The 12,316-nt window shown below is 35.4% G+C and overlaps 1 protein-coding gene across 1 annotated transcript in view; it reads right to left on the bottom strand.

Moving 5' to 3' along the window:
- Positions 1 to 12,316, bottom strand: part of ZNF385D (zinc finger protein 385D) — a gene marked incomplete at its 3' end in the record, with an annotated part of 344,731 nt that overhangs the window by 142,316 nt on the left and 190,099 nt on the right. The window contains exon 3 of the mRNA XM_080925977.1: positions 8,232 to 8,342. Within this exon, the coding sequence (XP_080782103.1) occupies positions 8,232 to 8,342 (111 nt within the window). The remainder of the gene's footprint in view (positions 1 to 8,231; positions 8,343 to 12,316) is intronic.

Genomic DNA, 12,316 nt, shown 5'->3' with positions numbered 1-12,316 from the left:
TGTATTAAAACCTGGAATTGTAAACTAAAATTCTTTTCTCCTAACTGCTATTTGTGAGGGTATTTTATTGACCAAACCAGAATACCAGCTACTGGCCACCTTGTTTATACTAAGATATACTTAGCTTGTATAAAATTATTTAGCAGTCCCTTCTGTCTCTAACATGAAATAAAACTCTATTATTATGAGTTTGACTATAACAAATATTTCTTGGTTTGGAACTTTAGATCTTATTTCATGTTATATAAATAATCATTAAATTTTCGTTCCTCATGCATTTGTTTCCTTTATGGACATTATCTTATATCCATGTTGGCCACATTTAAGTTGCCTTTCAGAAGCAACTTTCTAACATGCTCAGGCCACATAGCAACTCATAATTATTTTAAAATGATGATAAAATAATTTAACAAATTATAAAATTTCAACTTTTATTTCTTTGAAAAGTTAAAAATTCCTTAATTTTTTATTCCTGGTATCACTACCACAATTTATGGGGCAATATACCTTATGTAATGAAAAGAAAAAAAAAAACTGAAACAGATCAAAGACCTCAGGAATGTGCATCTAATTGACACCACATTGCACTAATCAATAGTTGCACTTTTTACAAAGCGTGGCTATGACAGTCTTAAAGAAGAAGGGTTTCCTGTTTAAGCTAAAGTAACTTTTCTGCCTATAAATTACTGTTTCTTCTGTGTCAGAGTTTTACAGTTCCACTAATGCATTTAAGATGATTGTCTCAAAGTAACCTGCAGCTTTCCTGATGACTCCTCGCTCTCTCTCCTGTTGAGAACTGTAGCCATTTCTGTTTTATTTTAAAACCTTCTGCTTCCATATCCACCACTTCTACCTCAAGATCCATGGCCATTGCCAGAGTGGCTACCAGAGTTTCTTCCACCAAAACTGCCCCCTTCATGGGTCCAGAATTTGATTGTTGCTGAACACTATAATTCCCAAAGTCATTATATTTCCCACCACCACAATAGTTACCTCCACCAAAATTTCCTCCTTCATGGTAACTATTATATCCTTCTCTACCACCACCATATCTACCACCTTGATTTGCATATCCTGGTCCACCACCTTCATAAAACTGTAACCAGGACCACCATCATAGTTGCCACCATCACCTTTAAATCTACTATATCCACCATCACCACCTCCATAACTACCTCTGTTGCCACCACCTCCACCACCACAGCCTCCTCTTCCACCAAAGTTTCTTCCATGACCAACGTTTTCTCCACCACCTCCAAGGTTTGCTCCATGTCACATATAGTTGCCAGATCCACCTCCAAGACCTCTCTATGATTCAGCAGACTGCATCTCTTGTTTGTAAAGGGCCTTTTTTTCCACTTCACAATTATGCCCATTAATAGTGTGGTATTTCTGAACAGCAATTTTATCAACTGTCATGATCATAAAAAGTTACAAAAGCAAATCCTCTTTTGCCCACTCTGCCTGTTTTCTATAACTTCCATGGTTTCAATCTTGTCATACTTTTCAAAGTAGTCTCTCAGATTATATTCTTCTGAATGCTCTTTAATACCACCAATAAAAAAAATGTTCTTCACTTTAAATGGGCACAAAACTTTACAGAATTCTCTCTAGAAACAGATTTCTTTGGTTCCACCATATACCCTCAATCTTGTGTGGCTGAGCAGACATTGCTGCATCCACCCCTTCAACACAAGATTAGGTCACAAAACCGAAAAATGTCCTACAAGAGTAGGTCACAAAAGCCTCCTGGAGGTTTTCTTTGAAGATCTCTCATTATCCCATGCTCTGTAGATGTGCCCCATTTTTGAAAATGTTCTCTTATGTTATTTCTCAGCTGTTCTGGTTCCTTTGGATTATGGCCCTCCATTGTGAGGTTGAACTCATCTCTTCCAACTTGAGTTCAGTATGAGACCCATTTCAGCCTTTAATTGGACATTTTTGCATAATACAATGTACATTTATATGAATTTTAAAATATTTTATTCAATAAAACGTCTAATCAAGAAAAGACAACCTGATTTAAATGCATTCAATATAATTTGTGGCATTTCAAAAGCTATGTTCAGGGCTTTAAAAAGATTTTTGTATCATATTGGAAACAAGTATGATACAACTTCAAATTACATAGTTTTTAATATGAAGGGTTAAAGAAATAAATAATAGCATAAAGAGAGTGAGGAAATTGAATTTTCATGATCTAGAGATGAAAAGCATTATAAGCTATTATTTTCACAGGAAAGAGAAGATGCTTTGAAATGTAAAAGGGCTCTCGTGGCAAAACCACTTTCCAAGAGACAGAAAATTCAATCACACATACAAGTGAATTACCACTTTGGTCCAGAACATTCCAGACATAAAATCAAAAACAAGAAAATAAATTTAGATTTACCTGGAAAGAATAAATACTCAGTGGTTTGCATATTAGAAAATTTTTCATTGGGTTTAAAATGTGATTGAATCATATAAATGTATATTTGTCTTAAAAGTTTTCTGGATATAGCGATTGTATTAATGTAGTGCATAAATTGAAAAGTCTAGTTGATACAAGTATTCAGCATCTATGCAATTTATAATGGTAATATTTTAGAATACTTCAGGTCAGTAAGCTCACAATTCCATTGCTTCCCATGCCTTAATTTGTCCTGAAGCATGAAGGTACAAGGGTAACTTTACATCTCTAAGATACAGCAAATTATTATGCTTAATTCTGCAATATTTATATTTTATTAACAAAATACAGTCAAAATTTTGCCTTTCTCTTAAACATTATATCTATAAATTAACAGGTAATCAAAACTATCACTTAAAAAATTGACACTAGGGTGGCAAGAGAGCTCAGAGGGTAAAGGTGATGGCCACGAAGCCTGAGGATGTAAGTTTGATCTTTTGGACCCACGTGTTTGAAGTGGAGATGGACTCTGAGTTTACATGCAAGTTATAGCAAACTTACGCTGACACACACACACACACACACACACACACACACACACACACAGTAACAATCATTTAAAAATTACTCCTACATGATGAGTTTATATCCAACATTTAATATAAAGTAAAGAAAACATGTAAGAGTGACAAACTCATACAGGCTTATAAAATACAGAGCAAAGGAACTAGATTATGAAATTAATGTCTATGATATGGACTGAGTATCACAGTCATATTTTCTCAGAAAGCATCCATTGTATAGAGCAATCTCCCAAAGATTGTTAAAGTCTCGTGCTTTAAAATTACATGCATGAAATATGAAATGGGAAATGGAGGTAGGTTAGCAGGTACAATTAAATTTGCTAGACAACTTAATTAAAAGTGGAGAAATTATCCTGAATATTAGGCTGCCCTTGTATGATCTGTCAATGTGCAGAAGTTAGGCAGAAAAGTCAAATCAATTGAGCAAAGTACTGAACACAGCTCTGTTGTCTAGAGAAGTATAAGGGCACACAATTCTCAATAAACTCAAACTAGAAGAAACTGTGTTCTTTCTTCCTCAGAGTCTTTTGTAGCAACAAAATCTTAACACCCTCATGACATGCAGAGAGACTTCTTGCCCTCAGAACAATCAGTTCACATGTTTGTGTTCTCCAGCCACAGTGCAAATAATCAAGTAGTACACACACACTGTCTAGTCATTGGTCAAGCCTTCAGTGGTTAATGATGACCCAGACCTGTAAGCCCAAATACCATGATAGCCTAATAATCCCCCTTTGCCCAACATGCCATGGAGCTCTCAAAGCAAATTATGAGAATAATAGCCAGCTCTCCCTGGTAAACATACACAAGGACTCCATGTCACTTAGAAACAGTATTAGCAAATTAAATGGTTACTGTCTTTTAATGAGAAAATGTAATTATATTTGAGGAGAACAAAGTTCTTGTATTACTTCCTTCAGATTGAAGTTAATAATAGTATTTGTGAATATAAATGTCATTTAGGGTCCATAGCAACATTTGTAGCTACTAACCATGAATATCAATCTAGGAGAGAAGAAATAAACTCTAAAGTTGGAAAAATATTTTCTGGATAAAAAGTGGCTCATCACTGGAAATAATCAGCCCAAAGCCCTTGCCTGATATGGCAAGTGAAATTCTACTCAGTTTGAGGTCCAATGGATGTGAGGACCTTGAAGTGTTCTCTGACTCCTAGTATTTGTAATTGCTTTTTAATAGAGTGGAAGATATGGGAATCAAAATTGTTCCAAGGTGGAGATGCTAAAATGACCTTATGTGAGATGCTAGCAACTTAGAGGAGTATTGTCATCTTTATATGATAATTTTTAAGGTAGAATTTCCATTCAATTTAATGACCAAGCAGAAGCAACTTTAAATAATGGTGATAGAAATGTGTTTGCATGTATCCAGTGTTCAGAAATATGCTCTCAATTTACAGCACTGGTATTGAGTCTTAGAGAACATAGGACCATTTCTGAGTAAATAAGTTTTATCATACCATGTAAATCTTTAATGATTTAATCCTGTTCATAAGCTGTCTGAAAAAATATAAGTTGAACATATAAATGAAACTTTAAAAAAGAAAGGAACAAAAAAGCAAATACAATGTTATGTAAACAGCAACAACACCCAAAGAAGTTTACAACTCTTGTTTAAATCTGAGGAGGATGTTACATTTTCACAGTAGTTGTCAAAAATCATTACATACAAATAATAGTTTTATAATGTCATTTCTCGTGAATTAATCAACTCTATGATAAACTTAAGTTCCAATCAAATGAAAATGCTCAGCTTTTAAAAACAAATGAATTTTTAAAACACCAAAAGTATCCTGTGTAAAGAGATCTTGTTTGATGTTTCATTTTAAACAGCTAATATATTATTAAAATAATTCACATGAGACTACAATATTGTGTTTCTGTTCTGGCCAAACAAATGCTCACATTGAAATCATATCCTATTAGGTGCTGCATTAGATGAGGCCTTGGTTAACGTGATCAGGTTACAATTGCTGAAATTAGTGTTTACTGAAGCTCTTTCACTATTCCCCTTTATGGAAGACTGGTGAAAACATAATACCTATAAGCCAGACAACACATCCTTGCCAAGCTCTGACATTACTACCAATTTAGGTTTGAACCTCTCAGCCTCTGGAAATAAGAAGTTTCACCGACTATAAAATACCTAAGTGCACTAGGACAGGTCTAGGCAACCACTCTTTTTTCAAGACAGCAAAAGGAATATTTTAATTTTAAGAAAATATTTGAGATGCATAAGCTAAGAATGAAATCAAATAAAAAAGAACTCCTGATAGAAGACATGAAGCATTTGTAAAGGCCATATGTATTTTATGTAGCTGGTTTCTGCTTATAGTTCTCAACATCAGATGAAATTCTTCATACCCTCTGTCTCATTTGCACAAGCAATGGTATATAATGACAATTTTGGGAGTTTGGTGTCTTTAAATGCACAGAAATATTAAAAACACAGGAATATTATAAGACTAAGTTTGTTTTATCCCTGTTGTGAGGTCTGAGGCTATTCTAGATTGTTCATAGCAGCTGACTGTGATTTGCTTTATGCTTTGTAGAGAAAGTGATTTAGCTAGTTGCAGATAGTTTGTGAGACTGTGTGACATTTGGAATTCTAGGGACTTTTCCAAGCATATATACATCTTAGAGTCCAAAGAGTCAGGGTACATTGGTTGTTGCTTTGTTGGTGTTGGTTGTAGTCGGTAGTAGTGTATTAAGTAGTAATGCACAAAGAAAAAACCATTAAGAAGGAATTAGGTATTCATATGGTAAAGATCAAATGAGGCCCCAAGGAACTTGATTCCCTTGACCAACCGAAAGTAGTCTAATAATGATGTTACATCTTTTCCTTTCTCTCCTTCTCTTACTTCTATGGAGTATTAGACTTCTTAGTTGAAGGGTGGAGAAAGATGGCAGAAAGAAGAACCCATAGAATAACAAAAAATAAGTAACAATAACAACCCAGGGTGAGAGTTCATTATGATAGCAGAAAATGGGCCTTTGATTTTCTCACAGTCTGAGTTCCAGTTGTCCATCTCCTGTTTCTTCTAATTCTTCAATTTTTTTTTTCTCTACCTCTTGGGACTAATGTTACCCCAAAGCAGAATCAGGAATTGGGAAACAGTCAAAAACACTTTCATATTTGCTACAAGTCACCATTGGTACCACTCAGATGAATCTACTATCTATTTTCCCCCTTCACAAAAGTTGGAAAATTGTGAACAGCCTCCCCAACACTTTCAAACCATCAGGCAGTTCTTCAGACATCTCTCTCTTATCTTGCTCCTTATGAAATATTGATTTTATGTGATATTTAAAAGTTAACATCTTTGGAGTTTTCTGTTCATATGCCAATCAAAGAACACACACACACACACACACACACACACACACACACACACACACACACACACACAACAGAGAGAGAAAGAGAGAGAGAGAGAGAGAGAGAGAGAGAGAGACAGAGAGAAAGAGAGACAGAGATACAGAGAGTGATCAGTTCCACAGCTCTGAGTTAGAAGTGGGAACTTGTTGATAGTAGGAAAAAAAAGTTAAACCAAAGACTTGATCTTGAATCAAATAATCCTATTCAAAATGGGGTACAGAGCTAAACAAAGAATTCTCAACTGAGGAATACCAAATGTCTAAGAAGCACCTAAAGAAATGCTCAACATTCCTAGTCATCAGGAAAATGCAAATCAAAACAACTCTAAGATTCTACCTCACACCAGTCAAAATGGCTAAGATCAAAAACTCAGGTAAAGGCAGATGCTGGCATGGATCTGGAGAAAAAGAAATACTCCTCCATTGTTGACGGGATTGCAAGATAATATAGCCACTCTGGAAACCAGGTTGGAGGTTCCTCAGAAAATTGGTCACAGTATTACTTGAGGACCCAGCTATACCACTCCTGCACATATACCCAAAAGACACTCCAACATATAACAAGGATACATGCTCCACTATGTTCATAGCAGTCTTATTTATCATATAGCCAGTAGCAGGAAAAAACCCAGATGTCCTTCAACAGAGGAATAGATACAGAAAAGGTGGTACATTTACACAATGGAGTACTACTCAGCTATTAAAAAATGACTTCATGAAATTCCTAGGCAAATGGACAGAATTAGAAGTTATCAGCCTGAGTGGGGTAACCCAATCACAAAAGAACTTTCATGGTACGCAGTCACTGATATAAAAGCTCAAAGACCCAATAAACATTTCACAGACCTTATGAAGCTCAAAGAAAAGGAAGGCCAGAAGATGGATGCCTCAGTCCTTCTTAGAAGGGAGAATAGAACACTCACTGGAGGAAATAAAAGGACAAATAGAGGAGCAGGGATTGAAGAAAAGATCATCCAGAAACCTCCTCACCTGGGGATCAATTCCATATGCAGCCACCAAACCTATGCACTATTGATGATGCCAAAAAGTGCTTACTGGCAGGAGCATGATAGGGATACAGAGACATACTGATACAGATGAGGATTGTTTGCAGCGAACCATCAGACTGAACATGGGGAACCCAGTGTAGGGGCTAGACAGAGAAAGGCCTGAAGGATCTGAAAGCTTTGCAACCCTATGTGAAGAACAACATTATCAACCAACCAAACTTTCCACAACTCCCAGGAACTAAAACACCAACAAATGAGCATATATTGGAGAGACCCATGGCTCCAGTTGCATATGTAGCAGAGGATGGCATTGTTTGGAATCAATGAAGAAGTGACCTTTGGTCCAGTGAAGGCTCATTAGGGGAAGGCCAAGGTGCTGAGGTGGGAGAGTGTGGTTGGGAAAAGGTAAAGAGAGGAAACACGTTCATGAAGGTGAGGTGAGAGAAAGGGAAAAATGAATAACATCTGAAACGTAAATACAAAAATTATCCAATAAAAAGGGAAGGGGGACAACAAAGGCTTGGTCTTGAAAAATGATTTGTCTTATTTAGAGATGTGATATATTTAAATATTCACTGGCTCTGAATTTGATAATACCCATTTACAAAACACAAGATATACATTAAATATTATTAAGATACTAAAAACAAAATACTAAACTTTAAGTATATCTAGTTATACATGCAATTTTTCTATAGTAAAAACCAAGCACAGTATGGCAAGCTCACAAGTTATTTAACACATGGAATTACAAGGGTTTGGGGATATGGGCATTCTTAATGGCTGGGGAAAAAAACCTAAAACCTAGAACCATATAATGCATTTTGTAGTGATTAAGTGGTACACTCACATCTGAATTAAATCTCAACTGGCAAATGTTGCATGAGATGATTTGCTTTTTCCGATGAGGAAGAGGAACCCCGAATGTATGGTTTATTACAGCTTTCTGAATAGGGTCCATCTGTAAGAATAACAATAATAAAAAGAACAGAGAGAAATAAAGGTTGTCAGTTTCACTGAATGCTGCATATTTTGTTAAATCTGCATAACTCCTGTCTATTACTTATGTCATAAACATATTTACTCTCTAAAAAGTCATTTCTTCTTTCTTAGAATATAGATGACAGTAAACCCAAAGAATGGTATGAAAAGATGATGGCAAATGTTCTCAGTCATGTTTGCACACTTAGTGGTTTTTCCCATCTAGGACCAACCCTTATCACAGTTTCATAATATTCATGTATAATTAAAGGTTTATGGGTACTTAAATTCTTACTAGTGTGGGCAGCCTTGAAATGTGTTTATATCGTTGTCTGAACCTGGACTTCAAACCACCTGATTAACAATGAAAATTAACTATGCAACATTACCCACTTTATTATATATTTAGTGTCATTTAGACTTGAAAAGTTCAGCATGCAAATACCTACATGTCAATCTCCTATGGGCTCATACAAGTAGAATCAATCAGTCTAAGTGAACTTTCAGTTATCTCCATCCTGTAAGGATGAACAACACCAAGTTCAATGTCACCAGTTCAACTCTGTTAAGTGTAATATCTCTTCACCAAGCACTGTCCTAGGAGCCACAGAAATAGTCCTAACAATTAGTGTCAGATCAAAACTTTGGTCTGCACTGTATTTCTTGGATAGAATGTTTGGTCATTTCTGTCCAATTTTTAAAGATGGTATAAGGTTTAACGACTAGTTAAAATTGCTGAACATCATTTTGTGTGTAGGTATAGACAAATACATTATAAAGTATATAAAAGTGAAAAATTAAGAACCTCATACTTTGATAAAGAATTTTTGACATCATTATATTGGTGTTTTAATTTTTTGAATGTTATGTAAATGAGTAAACACAGATAACACAGGTGGGCCTTAAACTTAACATATCTCAGATTGATCTCAAACACATAACCCTTTAAATTACCTTTCTAATTTTTAAAGACTTATTTATTTATTTTGTGTATGCGAGTACACTGTCACGGTCTTCAGACACACCAGAAGAGAGTGCATTCCATTCCATTACAGATTGTTGTGAGCTAACATGTAGTTGCTGAAAATTGAATTCAGGACCTCTGGAAAAGCACTTAGTGCTCTGAACCACTAACCCATTTCTCCAGCCCCTAAATTAGCTTTCTCTAGGCATGCACTACCAGATTTAACTAGAAACATCTAACACATATTCATAGTCATTGCTAAATACATAAAGGTGGCTTGAGATAGCTCAAAAATCATTTGATACAGTAAGAGTAAAGCATATGCTTGAGAAATGATTCCTAGTGTAATCATTGGTTTGTTACATATCATAGTTCACTAATTCTCCTGGTCAATACACTGGTAAATTTTATATTGTAAGAACCAGTTAGACGGTCCTATCTATCAGCTGGTATGTGACAAAAATTATAAGTCTTTGACCTTCACAATTCCTTTACTGTTTGTCTAACCTAGCCTTTAAAATGTACATTACAAATGGAACTCAGTGTTTACTAAATGTCTCCCAGATATTACCCTAAGTCAAAAGTTTACAGCAATCAAGAGAAGTCATGGGCATTATCAAATTCATCTTCTGCCTTCCTCTCAGTTGATTATCTCAGTTGGAAATGGAGTGTACACCTGTAATAACCAGAACTCTGGTGTCTGAAAGCTTGGTGGCCATTTTGGGCTACACAGTGAGACTATGCCTTAAGACACAAATCAAAAATAGTCTATATGACATATTTTTCAAATTCTGGGTGAAAACTAGGCTGCCACAGTGATTTTTATGTTAAGTTCCAAATTAATAAAGTACAAGGACCCCTCTTCCTACTTCCTGCTCAGTCTTACCATGCTGCCTTTTAAAAATCCATTCCTAGGTATTATTTGCATATCAGACTGACCAATATTAAGTGTGAGGCCTGGAAACAACTGGTTAACTTTCTGTCATTACATTTTAATTTTATGTGGTATACATTGAGCAGGGATGTTTGTACATGCCAGGAAGTACTGTCACCAAATTTTTGCCACGTTCCCAAGTTCATATAAATAGCCTTTCAGACCATGAGGTTGTCATGATTTTCAAGGTGTTTACAGAACATCACACTATCACATAGATTCACAGGTTTGTCTTCATTATAACTGAGCAGTGTGCCTTCAAATGGCTACATCACAGTATTCTTCTGAATTAAACTATTGGCACACATTTGTAGGCATTGCAGTACAGGCTTAAATTCAGTTTCTTTAATTCTCCTCTGGGGATGGGAGGGGGCCTTTTCTTTCACTTGGGCCCCCTGCAGGACAGTGGTGGGAAAGGAAGCGGTCTGGTCTAGAATTCTTCATATGTACTGCCATGCATCCGGCAGGCTTTGACCACTTCCTCAAGCACCACTCTTTCCTGTTTTCCATAAGACCAATAAACCAAGTTTGAGAGCTCAGAGGCCATTGACATATTGTCAAATTCTTTTGTCTGAATTGGCAAATGCTCTGATCACTGTGACTTAAAACATCAGATTTTTAAATACAAAATAGCATACTCTTAAGCACTTATTTTATTTCTCTATATATTTTGTGGAATTGGGAAAAGTATAAACTACACTGTATCTTATAGATGGATATCATAAATTATATGTGACATCATCAAAACCTCTTCTAAGTTCAAGAATCTAGACACACAAAATTACTAAAACCTAAGAACATTAACAGTGAAAATGAACAGTAATGTCCTATATAAAATAGCATACGTTGAAACTCTTTGGAGGAAAGATTCTGAATAACTAATTCTAATGCAGAATATTTCACTAAGTGACATATGACATGATGTGCAGTGAAGCCAGAACCTACTATCAGATCTGGGGACTGTTACACAGTTATGTTTCCATCTTCCTAAGGTTATAAATATTTATGATATTTGCTTACAAAGATCATATACATTTTCATTGCTAAATCAAAAGATGCCATCTGCTAAATAATCATATCTTACAGTGCATGCATATCATCATCAGAATTCTACAAAATGAAGACTAAAAGCAGTCAGCATGGGTATGATATTTCAAAAGAGAGATTCTTGTGTCAAATGGGCTTTAGAAAAAATTCATAATCTGAACATAGACATTGAGAGTGCACAATGAGAAAATATTATCTGAGAGATATCTATAGGAATGTGTTCAAATGATTCCTTCCACAAAGATATAAACACAGCTCTACTCTATTGCCTCTAAATGTGTTCTGATTTTCCAATGAAATTTTGCTGTGAGAAAAGAAATTTATCTTCAATGTGTGAAAGATATAATAATATATCCCTGTAAATAAAGGACACAGAACAAACATTGTCACTTCATGCATGGAACCTTGAAGCATACCTCAAAGACAAAACATGGCACTCAGAGAAAAGAAAAGAGATGGTAAAATCCACATGGTATACAGAGGTGTCCTTGTCTGGTTTTTAAATTTTAAAGAGCAGGATTTCAAAATTCATTAACTTGGTTCCAAACATAAATAAAAGAGAAGAATGGAACTCTACCTATTGCTTTCTCCATCTCTAGACCAAAATTACATTTCAAACTAAGCCTATGGCCTTATTTAAAGCCAAATGAGCGTGTTTTTCTTCATTTCAGACTTGGGCACTTTGTATTTCTATCTGGGGCCCAGGTTTTTAATACTTCCTTTCTGGGCTTTGTGTTAAACAGATTTATAAATGAGCATGTCCCAGAAGTTACAGTTCTGTGCCCAGTTCTCTGCTTACGGTCCCATGCCATTTGAGCTTGGAAGTTTAACCCTAAGTTTGCATTTCTGCTCTGAAATATCTCCTATCCATTTGCACTATTATTGTTGTAGCCATTAGATTTTAAATCAAAGAATATGAGCTTAAATGCCAGAAAGTCTGGAAATGCAAAGGCTTTCTTTTTGGATGGTAATTCTAGCAATCCCAAACAATAAATCTAAAGATTATACT

This window comes from Micromys minutus (assembly GCF_963924665.1).
Source record: "Micromys minutus genome assembly, chromosome: 12".
Taxonomy (NCBI): domain Eukaryota; kingdom Metazoa; phylum Chordata; class Mammalia; order Rodentia; family Muridae; genus Micromys; species Micromys minutus.
Note: the sequence above shows the minus strand (reverse complement) of the source record. Positions and strands in the feature narration are given on the sequence as shown.